This window comes from Bufo bufo, chromosome 4 (assembly GCF_905171765.1).
Source record: "Bufo bufo chromosome 4, aBufBuf1.1, whole genome shotgun sequence".
Taxonomy (NCBI): Eukaryota; Metazoa; Chordata; class Amphibia; order Anura; family Bufonidae; genus Bufo; species Bufo bufo.
In genome coordinates, this window is record NC_053392.1 from 122,358,135 (window position 1) to 122,385,168 (window position 27,034).

General features: G+C 43.4%; 1 protein-coding gene and 1 long non-coding RNA gene across 2 annotated transcripts in view; both read left to right on the forward strand.

The window, feature by feature from the left end:
- Positions 1 to 27,034, forward strand: part of DAW1 (dynein assembly factor with WD repeats 1) — a 50,395-nt gene that overhangs the window by 6,916 nt on the left and 16,445 nt on the right. Inside the window, exons 3-8 of the mRNA XM_040431007.1 lie at positions 4,317 to 4,461; positions 14,079 to 14,137; positions 15,935 to 16,057; positions 18,112 to 18,211; positions 21,376 to 21,483; positions 23,677 to 23,783. Of these exons, the coding sequence (XP_040286941.1) occupies positions 4,317 to 4,461; positions 14,079 to 14,137; positions 15,935 to 16,057; positions 18,112 to 18,211; positions 21,376 to 21,483; positions 23,677 to 23,783 (642 nt within the window). The remainder of the gene's footprint in view (positions 1 to 4,316; positions 4,462 to 14,078; positions 14,138 to 15,934; positions 16,058 to 18,111; positions 18,212 to 21,375; positions 21,484 to 23,676; positions 23,784 to 27,034) is intronic.
- Positions 1,677 to 2,480, forward strand: LOC120999975. Its single transcript, XR_005778709.1, has 3 exons — positions 1,677 to 1,816; positions 2,106 to 2,107; positions 2,469 to 2,480. It is a non-coding gene; the product is annotated as an uncharacterized LOC120999975 (long non-coding RNA).

A 27,034-nucleotide genomic window follows, 5' to 3' on the forward strand; every position in this document is an offset into this window, starting at 1 on the left:
TGTTTGGTACCCAAACCCGAACTTCTTCACAGAAGTTCGGGCTTGGGATCGGTGTTCTGTAGATTGTATTATTTTCCCTTATAACATGGTTATAAGGGAAAATAATAGCATTCTGAATACAGAATGCATAGTACAATAGGGCTGGAGGGGTTAAAAATTCAACTTAATCCACTTGATCGCGCAGACCGGCATCTCCTTCTGTCTTCTTTTTTGCTGTGTGCAGGAAAAGGACCTGTGGTGACGTCACTTCGGTCATCACATGGTCCATCACATGATCCATCACCATGGTAAAAGATCATGTGACGGACCATGTGATGACTGGAGTGACGTCACCACAGGTCCTTTTCCTGCACACAGCCAAAAAGAAGACAGAAGAGAACTAAGTGGACTAAGGTGAGTTAAATTATTTATTTCTTTTTTTTAACCCCTCCAGCCCTATTGTACTAAGCATTCTGTATTCAGAATGCTATTATTTTCCCTTATAACCATGTTATAAGGGAAAATAATAATGATCGGGTCCCCATCCCGATCGTCTCCAAGCAACCGTGCGTGAAAACCGCACCGCATCTGCACTTGCTTGCGGATGCTTGCGATTTTCACGCAACCCCATTCATTTCTATGGGGCCTGCGTTACGTGAAAAACGCACAAAGAGGAGCATGCTGCGATTTTCACGCAACGCACAAGTGATGCGTGAAAATCACCGCTCGTGTGCACAGCCCCATAGAAATGAACGGGTCAGCATTCAGTGCGGCTGCAATGCGTTCAATTCACGCATCGCATCCGCGCGGAATGCTTGCCCGTGTGAAAGGGGCCTTAGGGGAACTGTTTGAAAGATATAAAGGAATTTTGATAAAATGTCAATTTTTAAGACGTTCATTCGTCCAAACCAGGATAACCCCTTTTTGTTAAAATTGGATAAACCTTTCATTGTCCGCTCTAATAAAGGGAGATAATTTAGTGTATATAATAGATCAGGGTCCACTGGGATCTGCACTCCCCGGTATTTTATTGATGACGGTTGGTGTTTAAATGGGAACGAGGTGAGTAAAAGAGTAAATTCTTGTTCACTGCTGCAGCCTTGTATACAGACAGAACAGGCGGTACTGAGAATGGTAGCGGAGAAAGATGGGAGAACATAAGATTTTTATTTTATTTTAAAGCATTAGGTGTCATGGGGCAAAGTGGTATACTACAGAGGCAGATCTCTGATCTAGTTAAAGGATATGTCCAGAATCATATATCGGACACAGGTAAGACTATCTACAGCTAGGAAAGCACTTTCTGAAACTTATGGGGGCACTGTGGCTGGATCTTTTATGGGGGGACAGCTGTATGACTCTTTTCAGGTACAGCCAGGCCACACATGGCCGAATATAGGGCTCATCTCAAGAGTAAAGTCAGAAGGTAGGAAAACCTTAAGGCGGGCTTTCCATGGCCAGTTTCACGTGAGTGTTATACGGGCACAATTATGCATTTGCTTTACGGCTGCAAAACTTGGCCCAACCATAGGTCTAGCGACCCAAACGGACAACATGACAGGTCATTAGACCTGTGCTTCTTGGACTGGGACTTGTGGCTGTAATGCAGGTGCAAAGATGCGTCCATATTACGCTTGTGTGAAACTGACCTAAGGCCTGTTTCACACTTGTGTTGTTATTTTCGATATTGGGATCCGGCAGAGGAACTCAATACTGGAATTAAACGGATCCGGTTTGATTTCGCACATCAGGCTGCATCCGTTCTGTTAGGAAGCGGTTGTGCAAAATCAAAATGGAAATAATCGGATCCATCACTAAATACATTGAAAGTTAATGGGTGATGGATCAGTTTTTTTTAGGATCCTAAAAAAAACAATCCGTCACCATTGACTTAGGGTGGGTTCACACTAGCGTTATGGAGTCCGTTATGGCTTTCCGTTATAACAGGGTTATAACGGAATCCATAAGACGGAAGGGGGGATCCGTCTGTTTTCCGTCTTGCATAACAGGAACCAAAGTCCTGTCGACAGGACTTTGTTTTCCGTCTTGCATCACAGGACCCAGACGGGTCCGTTATGTTCATAGACTTCAATTAGGACGGAGAGCAAACGGAATGCCTTTTAAAGGCGTCCGTTTTGCATTTCGTCATAATGCAAGTCTATGGGCAGCAAAACGGATCCGCCCTTCTGTCTTATGGATTCCGTTATAACCCTGTTATAACGGAAAGCCATAAGGGACTCCATAACGCTAGTGTGAACCCACCCTTACATTGTTTTTAGTGACAGATCCAGTTTTTTCAGTTTCTATGACCGGACACAAAACCGCAGCTTGCGGCGGTTTTATGTCCGGTCACAAAACGGTAAGCTGCCAGAACGGAAGACATCCTGATGCATCCTGAACAGACCTCTTTCCATTCAGATTGCAGGAGGACTAAACTGATCCTCTGCCGGATCTCCATACTGGAAAACAGCAACGCAAGTGTGAACCAGTTCTAAGAGAAAATGGGGTGATGAAAATAGTAAGTTGCAGATTTGAACTATGGTCCAGCCACACTTTGTACAAATTTAGGGAAGACACATAAAGCTACATGAGCCAGAACATATAGTTAGGTCCATAAATATTGGGACACCGACACAATTCTAACATTTTTGTCTCTATACACCACCACAATGGATTTGAAATGAAATGAACAATATGTGCTTTACCTGCAGACTGTCAGCTTTAATTTGAGGGAATTTACATCCAAATCAGGTAAACGGTGTAGGAATTACAACAATTTGCATATGTGCCTCCCACTTGTTAAGGGATCAAAAGTAATGGGACAGAATAATAATCATAAATCAAACTTTCACTTTTTAATACTTGGTTGCAAATCCTTTGCAGTCAATTACAGCCTGAAGTCTGGAACGCATAGACATCACCAGACGCTGGGTTTCATCCCTGGTGATGCTCTGCCAGGCCTCTACTGCAACTGTCTTCAGTTCCTGCTTGTTCTTGGGGCATTTTCCCTTCAGTTTTGTCTTCAGCAAGTGAAATGCATGCTCAATCGGATTCAGGTCAGGTGATTGACTTGGCCATTGCATAACATTCCACTTCTTTCCCTTAAAAAACTCTTTGGTTGCTTTTGCAGTATGCTTTGGGCCATTGTCCATCTGCACTGTGAAGCGCCGTCCAATGAGTTCTGAAGCATTTGGCTGAATATGAGCAGATAATATTGCCCGAAACACTTCAGAATTCATCCTGCTGCTTTCGTCAGCAGTCACATCATCAATAAATACAAGAGAACCAGTTCCATTGGCAGCCATACATGCCCACGCCATGACACTACAACCACCATGCTTCACTGATGAGGTGGTTTGCTTAGGATCATGAGCAGTTCCTTTCCTTCTCCATATTCTTCTCTTCCCATCACTCTGGTACAAGTTGATCTTGGTCTCATCTGTCCATAGGATGTTGTTCCAGAACCGTGAAGGCTTTTTTAGATGTCGTTTGGCAAACTCTAATCTGGCCTTCCTGTTTTTGAGGCTCACCAATGGTTTACATCTTGTGGTGAACCCTCTGTATTCACTCTGGTGAAGTCTTCTCTTGATTGTTGACTTTGACACACATACACCTACCTCCTGGAGAGTGTTCTTGATCTGGCCAACTATTGTGAAGGGTGTTTTCTTCACCAGGGAAATAATTCTTCGGTCATCCACCACAGTTGTTTTCCGTGGTCTTCCGAGTCTTTTGGTGTTGCTGAGCTCACCGGTGTGTTCCTTCTTTTTAAGAATGTTCCAAACAGTTGTTTTGGCCAGGCCTAATGTTTTTGCTATCTCTCTGATGGGTTTGTTTTGTTTTTCCAGCCTAATGATGGCTTGCTTCACTGATAGTGACAGCTCTTTGGATCTCATCTTGAGAGTTGACAGCAACAGATTCCAAATGCAAATAGCACACTTGAAATGAACTCTGGACCTTTTATCTGCTCATTGTAATTGGGATAATGAGGGAATAACACACACCTGGCCAAGGAACAGCTGAGAAGCCAATTGTCCCATTACTTTTGGTCCCTTAACAAGTGGGAGGCACATATGCAAACTGTTGTAATTCCTACACCGTTCACCTGATTTGGATGTAAATACCCTCAAATTAAAGCTGACAGTCTGCAGTTAAAGCACATCTTGTTTGTTTAATTTCAAATCCATTGTGGTGGTGAATAGAGCCAAAATAGTAGAATTGTGTCGATGTCCCAATATTTATGGAGCTGACTGTAGTGCGGCGGTAATAGGAGTCAAATCCAGAAATCTAGAGAGATTTGTAGGAAAGACATTGACAAGTGACTCTCCTGCCTTTTAAAGGACTAATGTGGACCTGCTTGTAGAAGAAATCAGAAGAGCCGAGCCTCTAATCACTGCCTCCCGCACCGAGCAAGTGAAGCAACTCATCCTACGGCTGCAAGAGAAGATAGGACAGCAGGACCACCACAAGTTCTATCTGTTTAAGGTCAGAGACTGGGGCGGGCAGGACCACCACAAGTTCTATCTGTTTAAGGTCAGAGACTGGGGCGGGCAGGACCACCTTTGGATTACCAGTTTTTACTATTGTATGCAATGTTCTGATCTGAACACAGAATTACTGTATGGATGGAGTGTGGAGAAAATGTGCATACTAGAGGTATCAGTTAGCTGTTGCGGTCAGTAGAGGGCGATCTTGCACTATTCATACAACAGAGTAAAAAAAGAATCTCCTGACTGCATTACTTACATATGGATAACTAATAGCAGTCATCTTTTCTAGCTGTCAGGTTATATCCCTGGTTATACAGAGCAATGGAGAGAACTGCAGGATACGCCATGATGAGCTGTTTCATTCATAATCAAACATTTTCTCCACTGGATTATATATACCACACTGCGCGGATCTATACACATTAGACGAACGTTGACCGAGCCCGCTGATTTCAGTGGGACCGGCTGACCATCTGGCTACTTTCACACTCGCGTTTGGTGCGGATCCGTCATGGATCTGCACAAACGCATCCGTTTAGATGTTACAACCGTCCGCATCTATTCAGATCCGTTTGTATATATTTTTTTAACATAGCCAAAACGGATCCGTCTTGAACACCATTGAAAGTCAATGGGGGACGGGTCCATTTTCTATTGTGCTATATTGTGTCAGTGAAAACGGATCCGTCCCCATTGACTTACATTGTGTGTCAGGACCATCGTCAGGCGGTCACCAAAACGCTGCAAGCCGCGTTTTTGTGTTTGCCTCCAGAGCGGAATGGAGACTGAACGGAGGCAAACTGATGCATTCTGAGCGGATCCTTTTTCCATTCAGAATGCATTAGGGCAAAATGATCCGTTTTGGACCGCTTTTGAGAGCCCTGAACGGATCTCACAAACGGAAACCAAAACGCCAGTGTTAAAGTAGCCTAATGTGTATGTGGGTGTCCTGATTCTCCTACGGGGGGAAAAAAAGGCAGTAGATACAGTAGATAAGCTGCATGTGGCGGTTTCAACCTCTCCCTATTCAGAACACATGCATGCTCAACCCAGCCAAGCATGTATGTGTATGGGGATGTTGTGAGGACAAATGCTAGCAAAGGCATATGGACACCTTAAAGGCCACCATCACAGCCTGCTATTGGCTGCTCCCCCATCGCCAGATGTTTTGATCCACAACGGGGAGATGCCTCGGTGGCCATGCAGCAATCTGGAGGGACGTAGGTACCTGGGACTGGGTAAGTATCATCTATAGGAGGGGTCCGGGCATTATGGTGGGGGTATTTGTACTATTGCATAACCCCTTTAATAGGGTTGTGCAAGAATTCCGGACCTGCAACGGAAAGAATACCTACCTGCTTACTGGCGCCAGCTTCCCACTCCTTCATCTCCCGGCCTGCGATGCTACGCTGGGCTCCACCGATGTCAACATCCCGTTTCACATCGCTAGGCTATGGTTGTCTGCGAATAAAGTGTTTTTAAAGGGTTAAAAAGAGACATGACATGCACCTACCACCATGGCACTCCCCCCTGTCCTATCAGCATGATCGGACATATATGCACACACTGTAACCCAGACTCCTCGGACAGCGTACAATGGAGCATTACGTCCCATCACCATGGCTTGGGATCATACATCCCCAGCCTGTCTATGTAGGGGGGTGTTTAATCCCCAGCCTGTCTATGTAGGGGGGTGTTTAATCCCCAGCCTGTCTATGTAGGGGGGTGTTTAATCCCATAACTCCTGTAGATGCACTTTTTATGTGATGTTCGGCAAGGCTTGTAATGCAGAAACTGAAGTGTGAAATCGGTTTTCCGCTCATTTACTTTGCTCCTCTACCAATCTTACAGTGAGCTGAAAGTCGTAACTTGGAAGTTTATTTTGGTAGCGTTACGTAGTTCCCAGACACCGTGTGAGTCATTTTTATACATCCTTCTATGGCTTGGGTCACAAGGATCCACAATCAATACATGTCCTTTAATAATGCATTTCCTGGCAGCCTGAATGACATGGTTAATAAAAGCCAGGTTTGGGACACTGCATGTCACCCCTCTCAGTTTGTGCTTATCCTTGAAGAATGTAACGGAAGGTGATGCCCTAGATTCGGAACCTGGACGTACTTCTCCTGGCAAGTTCACACTTCTGTGATTTGGTCAGTTATTTCCATCAGTTAATGTGAGCCAAAACCAGTAGTGAAGCCTACCCAGAGATAAGGTGTAATGGAAAGATCTGTATCCCAAAACGCCCGTACCAATAATATATAAAAATATTTATACCGTAATAGTGCAACGGAAAAAAAAAATCTAAACATCCAATTTGTCGTTTTTGTTTTTTGGTCACTTCAGCACCCCCAAAATATTGAATAAAAAGTGATCAAAAAGTCGTACACACCCCAAAATGGTATCTATAAAAACTGTAGACCAGCCAGCAAAAATTGAGCCCTCACACAGCTCCTCATAGATCATTTTTTTAATCTAACTTAAGAAAAAAATCTGACTATACACAAAATTGTACTAACTGAAGTTAACAGGTCAATTTTCCAATTCCACCCCATTTGGAATTTTTTCCAACTACATCATATAGGCTGCTTTCAGACGAGCGAGTGTCACGCTCCGGACTCGCAGGGCAGCTCCCGTCCTGAACTTCCAGCACTGCCGGGGTCACATAGCATTATATTGATTTATGATGCTATGTAACCCTTATAGTTGTGGAATGTGTTGTATAACATTTACATACAGGTGAAACTCGAAAAATTAGAACATCGTGCAAAAGTTCAATATTCTAGGTTAAAAGCATCACACTCTAGTCAGCTAATTAATCCATACCCCCTGAGCAAAGGGTTTCTGAGCCTGTAAATTGTCTCTCAGTCTGGTTCAGTAGGAATCACAATCATGGGAAAGACTGCTGACCTGACAGTTGTGCAGAAAACCATCATTGACAACCTCCATAAGGAGGGAAAGCCTCAAAAGGTAATTGCAAAAGAAGTTGGATGTTCCCAAAGTGCTGCATCAAAGCACATTAATAGAAAGTTATATGGAAGGAACAAGTGTGGAGGTGCACAAGCAGCAGGGATGACCGTGGCCTGGAGAGGATTGTCAGGAAAAGGCCAATTCAAGAGTGTTGGGGACCTTCACAAGGAGTGGACTGAGGCTGGAGTTAGTGCATCATGAGCCACCACACACAGACGGGTCCTGGACATGGGCTTCACATGTCGTATTCCTCTTGTCAAGCCTCTACTGAAATACGTCAGAAGCGTCTTACCTGGGCTAAAGAAAAAAAGAACTGGTCTGTTGCTCAGTGGTCCAAAGTCCTCTTTTCTGATGAGAGCAACTTTTGCATAGAAACATAGAATGTGTCGGCAGATAAGAACCATTTGGCCCATCTAATCTGCCCAATATACTGAATACTATGAATAGCCCCTGGCCCTATCTTATATGACGGATGCCCTTATAATGCCTATCCCATGCATGCTTAAACTCCTTCACTGTATTTGCAGCTACCACTTCTGCAGGAAGGCTATTCCATGCATCCACTACTCTCTCAGTAAAGTAATACTTCCTTATATTACTTTTAAACCTTTGCCCCTCTAATTTAAAACTATGTCCTCTTGTAGCAGTTTTTCTTCTTTTAAATATTCTTTCCTCTTTTACCTTGTTGATTCCCTTTATGTATTTAAAAGTTTCTATATCCCCTCTGTCTCGTCTTTCTTCCAAGCTATACATGTTAAGGTCCTTTAATCTTTCCTGGTAAGTTTTATCCTGCAATCCATGTACTAGTTTAGTAGCTCTTCTCTGAACTCTCTCCAAAGTTTCAATATCCTTCTGGAGATATGGTCTCCAGTACTGCACACAATACTCCAAATGAGGTCTCACTAGTACTCTGTAGAGCGGCATGAGCACCTCCCTCTTTCTACTGGTAATGCCTCTCCCTATACACCCAAGCATTCTGCTAGCATTTCCTCCTGCTCTATGACATTGTCTGCCTACCTTTAAGTCTTCTGAAATAATGACCCCTAAATCCCTTTTCCTCAGATACTGAGGTTAGGACTGTATCACTGATTTTATATTCTGCTCTTGGGTTTTTATGCCCCAGGTGCATTATCTTGCACTTATCAACATTACATTTTAGTTGCCAGATTTTTGACCATTCCTCTAGTTTTCCTAAATCCTTTTCTATTTGGTGTATCCCTCCAGGAACATTAACCCTGTTATAAATCTTTGTGTCATCAGCAAAAAGACACACCTTACCATCGAGGCCTTCTGCAATTTCGCTGATAAAGATATTAAACAATATGGGTCCCAGAACAGATCCCTGAGGTACCCCACTGGTAACAAGACCATGGTCTGAATATACTCCATTGACTACAACCCTCTGTTGTCTGTCCCTCAGCCACTGCCTAATCTATTCAACAATACGGGAGTCCACGCACAAAGACTGCAATTTATTGATAAGCCTTCTATGTGGGACAGTATCAAAAGCCTTACTAAAGTCTAGATAAGCGATGTCTACTGCACCTCCGCCATCTATTATTTTAGTTACCCAATCAAAAAAATCAATAAGATTAGTTTGACATGATCTCCCTGAAGTAAACCCATGCTGTTTTTCATCTTTCAATCCATGGGATTTTAGATGTTCCACAATCCTCTCCTTAAGTATGATTTCCATTAATTTCCCCACTATTGATGTCAGGCTTACTGGCCTATAGTTGCCCGATTCCTCCCTACTACCTTTCTTGTGAATGGGCACAACATTTGCCAATTTCAAATCTTCTGGGACGACTCCTGTTGCCAGTGATTGGTTAAATAAATCTGTTAATGGTTTTGCTAGTTCGCCGCTGAGCTCTTTTAATAGCTTTGGGTGTATCCCATCAGGCCCCTGTGACTTATTTGTATTAATTTTAGACAGCTGACTTAGAACCTCTTCCTCTGTAAAGACACATGCATCAGAAGATTCATTAGTCTTCTTTCCTAACTGAGGTCCTTTTCCTTCATTTTCCTTTGTAAAAACTGAACAGAAGTATTCATTGAGGCAGTCAGCTAGTTCTTTATCTTCTTCCATATACCTTCCTTCTTTTGTTTTTAATTTGCTAATTCCTTGTTTTAGTTTCCTTTTTTTATTTATGTATCTGAAGAATGTCTTATCGCCTTTTTTCACTGACTGAGCTAATTTCTCTCCTGCCTGTGCTTTAGAAGCTCTTATAACTTGTTTGGCCTCTCTCTGCCTAATCTTATAAATTTGCCTGTCATCCTCTTTTTTTTTTTAATTTTTATAATTACTAAATGCTATCTTTTTGTTTTTAATGATTTTGGCTACTTCTGCTGAGTACCACAGTGGTCTCTTCCTTTTTTTCCTTTTACTGACAAGCCTAATGCAATTTTCTGTTGCCTTCAATAGTGCCACTTTTAAGTAGTCCCATTTCTCCTGGACTCCATGGAAATTGTTCCAATCTGATAGGGACTCGTATACCACTAATTTAATTTTAGAAAAGTCAGTTTTTCTAAAATCTAAAACTTTTGTTTTTGTGTGGTGTGACTCAGTCACTGTACTTATAGTAAACCACACTGACTAGTGATCACTAGATCTCAAGCTTTCCCCTACAGTAATATCAGATACCAAATTCCCATTTGTGAATACTAAATCTAAAATGGACTCCTTCCGGGTTGGCTCCTCAACTACTTGCTGTAGAGATAATCCCAGTAGGGAATTTAGAATATCTGTACTCCTGGCAGAACTAGCTATTTTGGTTTTCCAGTTTACATCAGGAAGATTAAAGTCTCCCATAATGATAACTTCCCCCTTCAATGTCATTTTAGCTATTTCCTCAACTAGTAGATCATCTAATTCTTTGACTTGGCTAGGTGGTCTATTTATCACACCTACACGAGTTACCTTATGATTATCAAGCTGTAAGGTAACCCAAACTGACTCTAAATTGGTCTCGCTAACTTGTATCAAATTAGATTTCATGCTATCTTTCACATACAGGGCCACCCCTCTTGCCTTCTCTGTCTTTCCTGTATAGAGAGAACATTTGGAAACCAAGGACCCAGAGTCTGGAGGAAGAACGGAGAGGCACACAATGCAAAATGCTTGAAGTCCAGTGTGAAGTTTCCACAGTCTGTGAAAGATTATCAACATTAGGGTTATTCACTTTAGAAAAAAGACAACTGAGGGGAGATTTAATTACTATGTATAAATATATCAGGGGACAGTACAGAGATCTCTCCCATCATCTATTTATCCCCAGGACTGTGACTGTGACGAGGGGACATCCTCTGCGTCTGGAGAAAAGAAGGTTTGTACACAAACATAGAAGAGGATTCTTTACGGTAAGAGCAGTGAGACTATGGAACTCTCTGCCTGAGGAGGTGGTGATAGTGAGTACAATAAAGGAATTCAAGAGGGGCCTGGATGTATTTCTGGAGTGTAATAATATTACAGGCTATGGCTACTAGAGAGGGGTCGTTGATCCAGGGAGTTATTCTGATTGGAGTCGGGACGGAATTTTTTCCCCCTTAAGTGGGGAAAATTGGATTGTACTTCACATTTTTTTTTTGCCTTCCTCTGGATCAACTTACAGGATAACAGGCCGAACTGGATGGACAAATGTCTTTTTTTCGCCTTATATACTATGTTACTATGTGTTGATTTGCGGAGCCACGTCATCTGCTGGTGTTGGTCCACTGTGCTTCATTAAGTCCAGAGTCAACACAGCCGTCTACCAGGAGATTTTGGAGCACTTCATGCTTCCTTCCACAGACGAGCTTCTTGGAGGTGGTGACTTCATTTTCCAGCAGGACTTGCCACCTGCCCACACTGCCAAAAGTACCAAAACCTGGTTCAATGACCATGGAATCCCTGTGCTTGATTGGCCAGCAAACTTGCCTGACCTGAACCCCATAGAGAATCTATGGGGCATTGCCAAGAGAAAGATGAGAGACATGAACAATGCAGAAGAGCTGAAGGCTGCTATTGGCGCATCCTGGTCTTCCATAACACCTCAGCAGTGCCATAGGCTGATAGCATCCATGCCACACCGCATTGAGGCAGTAATTGATGTTTTTCTATTTAACATCCTTCTTTTTATTGATTTCATGTAATATTCTAATTTTTTGAGATTGTGACTTTGGGGTTTTCATAAGCTGTAAGACATAATCATCCAAATTATAACAAATAAAGGCTTGAAATATCTCGCTTTGCAATGAGTCTATCTCATATATTAATTCATGGAAAACAAGGGAAGATGAGGTGTGTAAAGTGTATAAAACAGCATTTTTTTAAAATTGATATACACTAAAACCAGTGGAAACAGGAGTGAAAACCTAATAAAACATTCCCCATATGGAACAGTAAGACACTTGAGCGCTCAGAGGACTTAAACAAATAGGTCATGAGCAGCAGGGGAAAGCTGGAGATGGGTGTTAGCCAAAACCTACACCACCTGGTATCGCCCACAGGGGAATGTATATGTGCTCAACTGGTGAAAAATAGCCCCCGCCTCGCTCAGATGAGCTCAGGTGGTAACAACACCAGTGATGCATATATATTTAACAGTGTAAGGTACAATGTTATGTATAGTCAGATTTTTTAAAATAGTTAGATAAAAAAGATCTATAAGAGGCTTTGTGAGGGCTTAATTTTTGCTGGCTGGTCTACAGTTTTTATAGATACCATTTCGGGATGTGTACGACTTTTTGATCACTTTTTATTCAATATTTTGGGGGTGCTGAAGTGACCAAAAAACAAAAACGGCAAATCGGTTATTTAGATATATTTTTTTTTCCGTTGCACTATTACGGTATAAATATTTTTATATATTATTGGTACGGGCGTTTTAGGATACAGATCTTTCCCTTGGGGTGCAGATCTTTCCATTATACCTTATGTCTGGATAGGCTTCACTACTGGTTTTGGCACGATATTCAAATTTGTAATGCTGTCAATGTTATCCAATACATTCCAGAACTGTAAGGGTTACATAGCATCAGAAATCATTATAACGCTATGCGACCCCGGCAGTGCTAGGAGTTCAGGACGGGAGCTGCCCTGCGAGTCTGAAAGCAGCCATACAATATAAAATTTCACCCTTAGCGAGTACAATTTGTCCCGCAAAAAATTAGCCTTTGTATTGCTATATGAACAGAAAAATAAAAAAGTTGGGGAATAAAAAATGGAAAATCTCTGCTTCCTGAAGCGGTTGTGCACTGTAATGATAATGACCAATCCTCATCAATGTGAAATACAGTACAGATGGACGCTGCCATGGCAAACACTATGGCCCTGATTTGTCAAGGCCAGTGTGTGCTACGTGGGTCTCTATTGGGCCTGTGGCTGCAGAAGGAAGCATGTCATTTCTCATGAGGCGCAGGCCTTATTATAAATTTCCTGCCTCCTCCGGCTCTCCGGCCACTGGAAGGAAATCTATGGCAGCGCTGAGCTGCCGTAGATTTCACTCATTATTTACACCCGTTTCTAGCCCCGTCCTCGTCATGTCCCCTAGACTTGGCAAGGGCGGCATAAAATGTAGACTGGAAGTAGAAGAGTCGCAAATGCATAGAAAAGTCGCAAATCCACTGGTGGATTTGCGACTTTTCTACGCCAAAAAGAGGAAAAAGGGAATGATGACTTTCCCCCCCTATATTGAGCAGAGCACTGCATTGTGTGCAATGACGCATGCAAACACTGGAATCATGGGTTACTCTGAATTGCATTTCTGCTATACTTACTCTACATCAGGGCTGGCCAACCTGCGGCTCTCCAGCTGTTGTAAAACTACAACTCCCACCATGCCCTGCTGTAGGCTGATAGCTGTAGGCAGACTAGGCATGCTGGGAGTTGTAGTTTTGCAACAGCTGGAGAGCCGCAGGTTGGCCATCCCTGCTCTACATGAAAATTCAAAGCTCTTTTTGCGCGCATTTTTGATCAAAATAGATGATAGATTTGGCGCATCTCCTCCTGATGACCGAGCGACCGACTGTCATCTACAGATAAAGATAAATATGTTGGCCCTGCTGCGCCGTGCCCTCCCCACCCTCGCAAAGCCTACTTTTGCACCACTTCAGAAAAGTGGAGAAAATTTACCGATTTTGCTGCAAGTATGACGCGCGACAATATCTACAAATTTTCTAAGCCACTGTTCTGGATAGCTTAATAAATGTTCCCCGTTATTTGTAACAAAAAAGGCAGCAAAAACAGAAAAATGCAAAAAACAACAACCCTCCCCCCCCAAAACAAAACACACAGCACTAGGATGGCGTTTTTTTTAATGTGTTTTTTTGGGGGAACCAAAAAACGTATTGTGGCAGCACCCCTAGGAGGTCATGGGCAGTCTTTTTTGGCAGAGCAGTATTGTGTATGTACGTCAGCTTGATGAATGATAGAAATCTGTGAGAATGCGTAATTCGCTAACCTTTTGCTCATTAACGTGCTGTTCAGGCGCTAACCTCCATACACAGAAGATAGAAATCCAGTCAACAACATGGAGTTCATTAATCAAACTGCTCATCTCTAGGAGGAATGTCAGGTTTCCCAAGCACGAGATGCCCTCCGCTGTCTCTACACTTCTTGTGATTGTGTCCGCTCTGGTCTAACTAGCTCTTGTATCTTTTCAGGTGCTCAGAGCTCACATCTTGCCTCTGACAAATGTGGCATTTAATAAATCTGGATCCAGGTAAGGAGATCTCTGCTCAGTGCTGAAACAAAGGATTGATGTGTGTGCAATGAAACCTCTATGAGACAACACCCAGCACTGCATAGAAAAGTGCTCTTTTTTTTTTTTTATTTCTCGTCCCTCAACATGCCTGACCTCTCCATTTCCCCCATCAGTGAGAACATTGACACCTTAGTGACAGCTCTCGGGCTGCCTTGTTCAGCAATGATGTGGTCTGTTCAGTGCAGCATGATATGGGCTGCACCCTACCCCTCTCTGATACCCGTCCATGATGCTTGTGGATCCTGGAAATACTCCTTCTGCTCTAAAGATGCAACACAATGCTGGAAGCTTCTCTTCTCTGATGTTCCTTTGCAAGTTATCAAATGTCCAATTTAGGCATTAACACACAGAAAAGCATGGGACACTAAAATATGTGTGACTTGTGAGACAGCAGGTTGCAGACGACTATTTTAGAACTGGTCTATGGCACTGGGCGGCAGCAACCCACAGGCACAGTGCAATGGGAGGCTTAGCCTGACAGCAGGGGTGTTGTTGAGCTACTGGGTTGCTCTGCCTTCGGGTGTAGTGTTGCGGTGATAGTGCTCGTCATGTGGTGCTGCACTAATTTAGAGTAGGGACCTACTTGAAAAAGGTCACCTTGACGTGGTGAGTGGGCCTTTGATCAAATAGTATATAAATGTGCAGTTTATAAATGAAGCTGAGATGTGGATGTGCGATATATACTGTATTATTTTCTTTGTCAGAATATTTAATACACTTCTGAAAGCGCTATTCAGATAAATGGGTGCAGTCTGAGCAAATCTGCTGTGTGCATGCACCCTGATAAAGCTATAGAGCTGGAGGTTGTCTTGATTTGTAAGATATCTGCCTAGTGAATCCTAGCAAGACATCCCCTGTACAATCCATCTCTTGTCCTAGATTGGGGTTGTATATGACCATGTTAGAAAAGAGGGTGCAGCCAAATCCAGGTAAAGGCTTTTCTGGTAGCGCAAACATTACCCTGGAGTCCACAGCAGCATTTTACTCATTTTGAATCTCATTTGGACGCTGCTACCTGTTTGATCCCTACCTGCTTGCCTTGAATCTGACCCGGATTGCCTGACCTGTACCTGTGCCATCTGCAATGGCCTGTTGCCTGTTTGACTTCACCTCTGCCTCATCCCTTGGTCCTGCACTGTTGCTCCTGGTAACGACTCTGTCTGCCTGACTACACCTGTGCTTCTGGTGCCTTTCTCAGGTACCTCCTGGTCTGCCTGGTCCAGCTGCCTTGTGTGCCAATCCTCCTCAAGAGGTAGCGACCTGGTGTTCCCCTTGGGAAAGTCTATCCCCACCATTAGGGGTACTGTAAAGAATGAGGGACTCACTTAGACAGTGCCCTTAGAGGAGGTAGGACACGTGGCACAGTGGGTTCACAACCCCTGGTTCGTGACAGTGAGTTTACATTTTTTCTAAGATTTTTTGGGAGCTAGGGCAGCATGGAGGTCTCCTGTGATATGCAGTAAATTTGCTGCATTACAGTGACTTGCAGGCAACCAAAGTTCTGACCTTCAGCCTACAGCAGCGCATGGTGGGAGTTGTCGTTTTACAGCTGGAGAGCTGCAGGTAGGCCATCCCTGAGTTAGGCCAACCATTATACTAGTAATGGTATACTTACCAAAGTATTGGTAAGTCACACAACATCGGGCATCTCGGTCATGAGAAAGGTGGCACATGTATGAGTATAAACTATGTGGACATGCTGCTTCATTAAAACAATAATCAGAATCTAATTACTATTATTTTTTTTCTTTTTAGTTTTATTACCGGCAGTTATGATCGCACATGTAAAGTTTGGGACACAGCCTCAGGAGAGGAACTTCATACCTTGGAAGGCCATCGAAATGTGGTCTATGCCATCCAATTTAATAACCCCTATGGGTAAGAGAAGATAGCACTGCATGGGAGGAAGCTGGAATAATATATACGTATTGTGAGAGGTAGCTTTCTTTCCGGGGATCATCCTCACAAATACCTTCGCAGACAACAGGTTTTCATGTCCCAACTCGTACTTTATTGCGACACAAGCACAAACAAAGGATACAAAACAAAATGAAAGCCTGCCCGGCTGGGCTCTACCTGAACACAGTATATCCCTGACTCACCTAAGTCACCGTTCACACACACACGTGAACCCATGCGGCTTTCCCAGCCTAATGTCCATCAGCCTCCTGGCTGTTACCACACCGGTGTCTTTTGGAGGATTGTGGTCTAGTCGTCCGCCCGACGCTGACCATGCGACCGTTATCCCTAGGCGTCACAGGACCCCCCAAACCTCAGGCTCATCCCAGCCTCGTGGTCTCTCAGCGCTCCCAGCTCAGACCACACACAGAACCACTCCAGGCTTCTGTACAACACAAGACACCCCTCTCACTTTGAGGACCGCTTTATGCTCCGTTGATTGTGGTACCTGTTACTGCCTCAGGCCTGACCACTGATGGGAAAGAGATGGGTAATCCTGCCATTCGTCTCTCTCAACAGCCATGAGGCCTGTCACTGTCTCACAATATATACAGTACAGACCAAAGGTTTGGACACACCTTCTCATTCAAACAGTTTTCTTTATTTCCATGACTATGAAGGCATCAAAACTATGAATTAACACATGTGGAATTATTTACATAACAAACAAGTGTGAACCTCATCAAGAGAAGCTCATCAAGAGAATGCCAAGAGTGTGCAAAGCAGTAATCAAAGCAAAAGGTGGCTACTTTGAAGAACCTAGAATATGACATATTTTCAGTTGTTTCACACTTGTTTGTTATGTATATAATTCCACATGTGTTAATTCATAGTTTTGATGCCTTCATAGTCATGAAAATAAAGAAAACTCTTTGAATGAGAAGGTGTGTCCAAACTTTTGGTCTGTATGTATATATATATATATATTTGTTATATTTTATATATATATATATATATATATATATATATACTGTATATATTTACTAAGACATCTGCTGTACATGTGTCTACAGCTCCTGTACAGACTTATTTGTCTCCATGGTTACAGACTGGCTATTTCTCTCCTGTGTCTTTCTATATGCTATAGTGTAGCAATAAATAGGGGCAGATGGAAGGGAGTGTGACTTATGGATCAGACTACACAGATTTCTTTGTAGTTTGTAACTATGGAGACATATAGATATCTATAGCAGCTATAGGCACAACATGCTAGTAGATATTTTTTTCTTATTCATGAGTTTTTGCTAATTGGATTTTTTTTTTTTTTTTCACCTTAGATGGGTTAAAGGGGTTTTCTGGGAATACATAATTTGTAAAAGGTGCCTCCCCTACTGAAAGGATCATAATTACCTGCTCACCACCTCTCCGATCCTCTGTGCTGGCCCCCACGTCTCAATCTTCCAGTCTGGGGTTTGTTTTCTCTCTTTCTGGCAGAGGCATGGTCACCTGATGTTCTTCAGCCAACCACTGGCTTCAGAGGTGACATGTCTCTTGTGGACACATCACTGCTGAAGCCAGCTTTTGGCTAAAGAGGATCTGCTGACGATGCCCATGCCAGAGAGGAAGAGAACAAACCCTGGACCAGAAGATGGAGACACAGTGAGTCAGTGTGGAGGATTGAGCGGTGGGGAGCATGGAAGTATGATGCTTTCAGTAGGGGAGGCAGGCTGCTGGCACCTGTTAGAAATTATATCTTCCTGGACAACCCCTAGTAGTAGACGAATTGGTACAGATACAGTATTTCTTGAACTTGTAGGCCAAATAAGCCAAATAGTTTCCAACGGGCAAATGACTGTATATGCCGATTACTATTGTGGCATTTGACCATTGTTCAGTGTAGTCTACACACCTACATAGTATTGGCACATCAGGCGTTTTCTGGTCTTCCAAAGAACAAACATGGCTATTGGATGTTCTTCTTTACCTAAACCGTTATTTAAAGAAATGTAAGAATAAAATCTCAATTTCAACAGTGATAAGATAGCCACTGGATCTTTTGATAAGACCTGCAAGTTATGGAGTGCTGAGACCGGGAAATGTTACCACACCTTCAAAGGACACACCGCAGAAATAGTAAGTAGGTCTCCTCTTGCTACCTTATACATTGTAGCTTGGCTGTTTCCTGTAAGTTGTCTCTTAACATTATATACGACACAAAGTAATAAAAGCCACCAAGGAGTTGTATGACATAAAGAACCACAAGGCCCCAGGAATTAGTATTTTTTGCATTGTGGTCACTCATTTTCTTAACCTTTTATGGCAGTGGACAAAGTATTCCTTATCATTCCTACTTTGACCTAGATTTCGGTGGCTTTACTACATTTTAGAATTACACGCAATTACAAAAATATTCAGATCCAGGTGCTGGCTTGAAATTTGTAGAATATTTTTCATGGGACGACCCCTTTAAGACACTTGAAGTAGAGGTTCTGAGGCAGTAGAGATGTGTATTACTGTGTCAGCCACATGACAGTGCCTTCCACAATGTCCCCATATCAGTGACAGATGCTTGTAAGACCCACACTCAGTTGATGGGTCAGGCTTATCTTAGGGCTTGTAGCCTAAGGGTCAGGTTTCTGGATGGGCTCACCCTTCTCAGGGCGGGTGCTTTGTGTCCAGGTGTATTAGGGCCAGAGCAATCCCCCGGTAAGACTACGTAGGGTTAGATTGGACCTTTCAGCCCACATGCTTAGACCCTTTTTAGGGCTGGTTCAGGATGATGGGACACTGTACCAGAAGTCAAGGCATGGTAGGTGCCGCCGAGTACCCTTGAAAGAACTGGTGTATTTTTGGTGTTTGTGGCTTCCTCCTGGTTATCATAGGGGTAGTATCTATGATACCTGGATTATTTTTATTGGTAGATTTATTTAAAGTTATGTTTTATGCATTCTTTCAACGCTCTTAGGGGCGCATTTATTAAGACTGGCGTTTTAGACGCTGGTCTAAATAAACCCCTAAGCTGGCGGTGGATCCGCTAGAGTTATGAAGAGGTGCCGGCCTCTCCATAACTTCGGCACATCCAGCGCCAGTTCTAAATGTAAGACAGCTTCTGAGCGGTCTTACATTTAGACCTTTGTCTACGACTAAAAAAGGCGTAGAAAACGGTAAATGAGACGGGCCTGCCGACCCATACCATTCCCCGCCCATGCCACATCCACTTATTTAGACCTGGTGTGAGCGGGGCAAAGTCGCAGATAGTGCCTCTATCTGCACTTGAAATACGCCTAATTTCAGCATAGTAAATGACCCCCTTAGTATTTAAAAGCCACACTGCCCCAATGCAGTCCCAGTCTGCCCAACACTGCAACAGTGCCAACTTCAAAGTGCTCAAATACAGCAGCTCTCCTCTTCTCCACCACTCTTCTCTTGGGAGAGACAAGCGCTGCTTAGTGCTGCTCCTCTCTCTATATTATCACACAGTCAGTATAATCCTCCCTTTTTCAAAGACGTTTACCTGAGGCTTTTTTCAGAAAGCCTCTGAGTCATGGTAAAGATCTGTCATTATATCAGGCTGAGTCGTGAGCCAGGCGTTTCTTTATTACTGAGCTGTCTGTCAGGGTCCCCTGAGCCAGATGTGTGTTACAAATCAGTCCTATCATCATTTTTCCCTTATTTTGATGTGGACTTTTCACTATTAATTTTAATTCCCCAAATACACAGATATGTGGAACATCTCTTCAGTTTTATTAAAGGACTATCTCAGTGAGGAGGGGTTGACTCTTAAGATTACTCCTGACACCTGTGGCATACAGCTAATTTTGCAGGGGGGAAGCCACGGCCAGCGAACCATTTCTGTCCGTGCACAGTTGACGTTGTAAACTTACATCCACCTTGGCCACATTCGTTAAAACTCAGTTTTTCCCAATTTCTTACATTTAATCCTAGTATGTATTACGTCTCCTAGGTCAGTAAGGATCACAACTGTATTTCAAGAATGTGAATTGTCAGAATAATACTAGAGACGAGAATCTATTTCGGCTTTTATCTATTTCCTCACGTTCCGATTGGCTCAGATGTCTATGTAAACCAAGCTGACTGTGCCTTTAGAAGGGGTTATTCCACGAAAAATATCCGACAGTTTTCAAGCAAGTACCTGGATCTGAATACTTTTGGAATTGCTGTCTCTGACATTATGTCCTCTCTGTATCTAAAACTGAACTTCTTGTCTTTCCCCCATCTACTAACCCACCTAAACTTGATATTTCAATTCCGGTCTGCAGCACTATCATAACTCCTGTGTAACATGCCCGCTGTCTTGGGGCCACTTTTGACTCTGATCTTTCCTTCGTTCCCCAAGAATATCGCCAGAGTCCCCCCTTTTCTTACGGTGGAAACGGCAAAAACTCTCGTTGTTGCCTTGATTAATTCTCGTCTTGACTACTGCAACGCATTACTAATAGGTCTCCCTCTCATTAAACTCTCCCCCTTCAGTCTGTCCTAAATGCTGCAGCCAGGCTCATCTATCCATCCACCCCCTACACTGATGCTACTAGCCTGTGCCAGTCACTTCACTGGTTGCCCATCCACCACAGAACACAGTTCAAACTTCTCACCCACAGTCCTCCACCTCCATACATCTAATCTCCATCTACCACCCTACTCGTGCTCTCCTGAGATTAATATACTCCATAATTCGTACCTCTCACTCCCGTCTTCAAAACTTTTCTTGAGCTGCGCCTACTCTCTGGAATACTCTGCCCGGAATATCAGGTCAATTCACAACTTCTCCACCTTCAAACGTGCCTTAAAAACACATCTTTTCAGACAGGCTTATCAAGCTACCTAAACTGACTGTTCCCCGAGTAGACCCTCCCCAACTCCTCAGGTCTGAGCTCGATCGTCTAACAGTCCCATGCCTGAAGCAGATCTACCTACACCACTGCTTTCAGTACAATAATGGCTTGACTACTAGATATCACAATCAACTACCTTATGTGTCACCCCCAATTCCTCATAGATTGTAAGCTCTTGCGAACAGGGCCCTGACTCCTAGTGTTTCAGTTGTATATTAGTCACTTAAGTTGTGATGTCTTTTGTACACGAACCCTCTGCGGAATATGGTGGCGCTATATAAATAACTATTATTCTTATTATAAATTGCTGGCAGGGTTAGCAGTAAGTCCTGGTTACCGACTCTGATTTTCTAGTCCCTAGAAGACATAATGAGTGGGATTTATCCGGCCTTGGTTTAAGCATTGATTTATATTATATTTAATGAAATATTCTTTTATTGCCAGGTTTGTCTTGCGTTTAACCCCCAAAGTACTCTGGTAGCAACTGGAAGCATGGACACTACTGCGAAACTGTGGGACATAAAGACTGGAGAAGAAGCACTCACCTTAAGCGTAAGTTCAGAGATGAATTCACAGCCATATTTCCTGGCGCATTGTGGTTCAGTCTGGAACACACGGACATTGTGTACAAGTCGTTTTTATTATTCCCAAACACAGAGCTGTTTTCGTTCTTTACAACCTTCATTACGGCAGCATAAAACGACTTCTGTACTTCTGTCCTCTCCGCCAGTGTAATTTAGGTGAAGGTTTCCAGCTGAACACCCACTTGCCGACTGCAGAGATGTGAAATGCAGTTCTTTTACTTCGCCTTGATTTGTGTTGAGTACTGTGTCCAGAAGAGCAGTTAACCTTAAAATCTATTTTTCGTTAGGTACTTTATGGACTACAGATCGTAATGTCCCCAGATGTGCGACATCATTTCTGTAGCAAACTGGTGTAATCACTAGGCAGGGGCTATAGATGAAAGTACACACGGTGATGCCGAGCAGTCACAAAGTGTTCCTTTTGGACACTGTGGCCCACATTTATCAACCCTGGCATCAAAAAGACACAATTTTTCTGGGGTATTTGTGCCCTGTTCGGCACTTTTCTGCAGGGAGTATGCAGAGCTGGGCCTAGCCGGCTTGACAGATTTAGGGCTCATGCAAACGAGCGTATGTGTTTTGCGGTCCGCAAAACACAGATCTGCAAAAAAAACGGATGACATCCGAGTGACCTCCGTGTTTCATCTGTTGATTTTTTTTTGCTGCATCCATTGTAACAATGCCTGTCCTCGTCCGCAAAACAGACAAGAATAAGACATGTTCTATTTCTTTGCGGAACGGACATACGGAAACAGAATGCACACAGTAATTTCAGTTTTTTTGCAGACCCATTGAAATGAATGGTTCCGCATACGAACATGTAAAAAAATGGAACGGAAACAGGGAAAAAAATATGTTTGTGTGCATGAGCCCTTGGGTCTGTTTCCGTATATCCGTGTCCTATTGTTGTCCATTTTGCTGACAAAGACAGGCATTGTTACAAAGGATCCGGAAAAAAAAAAAAAGCATGCAATACGGATGCATCATCCGTTTTTTTTGCAGATCCGTGTTTTGCAGAAAAAATACATACAGTCGTGTGCATGAGCCCTTACTGTGATTTGCATCAGGAAAATTTCCTAAATTAAAACTAAAGCTTACGCCAGCTCCCTTGCTGGCATAGATATCAGTTCTGGCGCACGGACCTGATAAGATGCGCCACAAACAAGAAGCTTGCACCTCTTAATAATTGTAGCGGATATCACGGCAGCAGGGCACAGATTAAGACCGGAATCTTGCTAATGCCAATGCTCAGCCATGCAAATTCAAAGTTCTCCAATTCTCTCCTCTTCTGCATCATGCAGTAATTCACACAGAGATCTGTTAGTCTCTGGAACCTTCTAGGCCTAAAAAGAAGGAGCATAAGGCACAGCTCCTGACTGAGCTGGGGGAGGATCCTAGATCCCCACTCAACTTCCTGCAAAGGGCTGAGCCAGGATTATTAACCCTGGTTGTGCCACCCTTACACAGCTATGCTGGGTATAATGCATAACATAACAATAGGTAGCATACAATTACATAACAGTATATAACAAACTATTTGCAGATACCCCCTGCTCTGGGGTACTGTATCTGTGCTGCATAGCACAATGGGGGCCATATAACACGGGCCCAGTAATGCTACTGGTGCAACCACAGAGACAAGAACTAGGTGTCCGGACAATAAAGCATCTTTCGAAACATTGATTTCAGTATTAGAAATTTACGTTACAACCATTGATGTCTTCTCCACCTGTTTTCTCCATATGTAGCTCTATTCTAATGTCTCTACACACAGAATAATGTTTTGGATAGATAGCGAAATTCCAGTAAATGAATTCAGTCCTAATGTTATTTTATCTGAATACAGGTTTTGTCTCTACTGTGTGTATAATGTGATCTAGAGAAGCGATTAATATTTTTGGAATCCATTTAGGGCAAGGACAACCTCCAGGTTTTTATTACTCACTAGCATTGCCATTACAGGGAGCAAATTCCAATTCTACTTAATATGACTTAGAAATCATATGTCTGGAGAGTAACCAGAGATCAATGCAAAAACCCTGTGTCTGATCTATGTACTATATGAATACGTAGTGACTGAGCCGCCTGCATTGCTTAAGATTAATATATCTCCTTTTCTCACAGTTCTTTTAATATTTGGTTCTGTTCATTTTACCTCCAGGGACACTCGGCAGAAATCATTTCATTGTCATTTAACACAACTGGCGACCGGCTGATCACGGGCTCCTTTGATCATACGGTATCTGTATGGGACATTCCTTCCGGCAGGTAGGCCAGCATTTCCATCACTCGATACCTTATGATGGGCTGTAGAAGCTGAGATGTTTTACTGTTAGTATATGTACCCTGGAACCCAGGAAAAAATAGTTAGTAAAATAGGGCTACTTGGGTCACACCACATAAATTATTTTATTCTGGGCCTATAAAATGGGGGTGGTCTTTACTGTACAAGAAGAACTGCTGCGTATTTCTGAGCTGGCAGCAATGGTTGTACAGATGTAGCAGAGTTAACACACTCACATCTAGTTATGATGTTATGACCGTGACTGTTAAAGGGGTTTTCCGGGCTTTTACTATTGATGACCTATCCTCAAGATAGGTCATCAATATCAGATCGTCGGTAGTCCAACACCCGGCACCCCCACCGATCCGCTGTATGAGGAAACGTGCCGTCTCCCTTCTCTCTTCCTCTTCACCGCTACTGTCTATGGCAAAGACCATAGACCGCAGCAGCGGACAGGAAGAGAGAAGGGAGACGGCACGTTTCCTCATGAAGCAGATCGGTGGGGGTGCCGGGTGTTGGACTACCGACGAGGATAGGTCATCAATAGTAAAAGCCTGGACAACCGCTTTAATTCTGCTGCATCTGTATGGAATTTCAGCAACCCGGTCAAAACTGTGGCATAATAAAGGGGTTGTCCAGGATTTTGATATGGACAGGTCATCAGTATCTGATTGGTGGGGTCAGACTTTTGTCACCCCCGCCGCTCAGCTGTTTGAAGAGCTTTCCAGTCTTTTCCTAGGCCAGTGACGTCACGTTTATCGGTCACATGGCCTAGGCACAGCTCAGCCCCTGTCAGATGAATAGCCCTGAGCTGTAATATCAGTCACAGCCGCTATACAATGTACGGCCCTGTGCTTGGTGAGGAGGAGGCTGCAGCGCTGTCCCAAGCACAGTGGCTTCTTCAAACAGCTGATCGGCAGAGGTGCTGAGAGACAGACTCCCACTGATGACCTATTCTGAGGACAGGCCATCAATATCAAAATCCCGGACAACCCCTTTCATTTTTTGATACATCCAGTGTAATATAAGTAGGGTTCATAAGCAAAGTATGGGGTTAGAAAGAGAATCACTCATGGGTTCTGTTTGGTATTGCAGCTTATTGCTACCTGCGATACCAAGGTAAAATAAAATCGGACTTTTTATTTTTTATTTTTTTTTACAAACCCTGGGGAAACCCTTTTAAAATGTCCGTAAGAGAAGTGAAAGGCATAGTTCTGTACTGCAGAGAGTTCTTTTCTCCTGCAGCGTGGCAGGCGTGGAACAAAGCCATTCTCCAGATCCACTTGCCCAGGGCCATTTTTGCACAACAGAGTTTTGCATTAGCATTTGTAAGCCAACATGAGAAATGGGACCAAAACATGAAAGAGGTACAAATCTTCCATAAAAATGGTCCCTATGCGGGTTCTGCTGTCAGTTTTGACGTGCAAATACTGATTTGAAGAGGAGCTGTCTCTCCTGACTCGTCTGTTTTAGTGGCTACTTGCATTCCCTATGTAATAATAATTCTGGAGCGTCTATTCTTATCACTCTATGATGTGCCATTCCTGTATTTTATTCCTGCTAGTAGTTATGAATGAACCGTCAGCAGTCTGCAATGAAGGCTCAGATGGGTGTTAACATTTGGGGGGGGTCCCTGCACCACCTGACACCAACTGGTAACACCCATCTGGACCTTCATTACAAATAGCAATTCATTCATAACTAGAGGGAATAATAAAGTAACGGCACAACATAGAGCCATAACAACAGATGCTCCGGAATAGTTATTGCAAGGAGTATCTAGGTAGTTACAAAAACAGACATGTCAGGAAAGGTAACGTTATGCAGGTCCCATTCCACAACACCCCCACCTCCCGACCCCAGTCCCTCCTGGATGCGGCAGCTAGAGGTGGTCAGAGGTACTGAAACAGCCATGAGGGCTGTCCAGCTCTGTTTCCTATAAGGCTCCATTCACACGTCTGCAATTTCGTTTCGCATTTTTGCGGAACGGAATTGCGGACCCATTCATTTCTATGGGGCAGCACGATGTGCTGCCCGGACACGGAATTGCGGATTCGCACTTCCGGGTCCGCACTTCCGTTCCGCAAAAAAATAGAACATGTCCTATTCTTGTCCGCAATTGCGGACAAGGACAGGCATATTCTATTAGTGCCGGCGATGTGCGGTCCGCAAAATGCGGAACGCACATTGCCGCTGACCGTGTTTTGCGGATCCGTGGATCCGCAAAACACGTTGCGGACGTGTGAATGGAGCCTAAAAGTGAGTTGGAGTTAGGCTACATTCACACTGCAGTGAAAGAAATCCGTTTAACGGCCATTTTTAGAACAAAATGAAGTAAATGGGGCTATTTATATGACAGGTTTTTTTTTTATCAGCCAGTGAATAGCGGCTGTCAAAAAATAGAACATGTCCTACTTTTGGCCGTTTTCACGGCGAGACTCCAGTAAAATAAATGAGACAATTTTTAACGACCGTTAGACAGGAGTGCACCCGTCTAATGGCCGCTAAACTAAAATGAACACATCCACTTGTATGCACGTAGGCAACCGCGTCTCTCCTGATGCTGAATGTTGGTTTAAATTGCGATCATGCTGGGAGCGCATGGTGACGTCATCACACTTGAGCGCAGCTCCTCCGGCAGGTCCTTCAGCAACAAGAGAGGAGTGACTGCCTCTGCGCCTGCAAGTGGATGAAGTATTTTTTTTTGGGGCTTTAAAAGATCACTATGGGGGACATTAGTGGCCACTAGGGGGGGCATTATTCCTGCCGGGGCCACTAGGAGACACTTTACTACCGCTGGGGGATATTGGAGGCCACTATGGGGGCCAATATTACTGCTGGGGGCATTGAGGGCCACCAAGAGGGATATTCCACTGCTGGGGGCCACTATGGGGTACATTATTACTGCTGGGGGCCACTATGGGGAAATATATTACTGCTGTGGGGTAGGGATGTCCCGATACCATGTTTTTAAGACTGAGTACGAGTACCGATACTTTTTAAGTACTCACCGATACCAATTATCGATACCAATTATGGTGTGGTAATGTTTTTACAGCAAATTTCAATTTAATTTAGTCATGGGGAGATTTATCAAACCTTGTACAAAGAAACAGCGGCGCAGTTGCTGATAGCGATAAAAAAAAATGAAAGCTGGAATTTGGTTGCTATGGACAACTGCTTTACGTTTCCTTTGTACAAGGGTTAATAGATTAATAAATGGGCATATATTTAC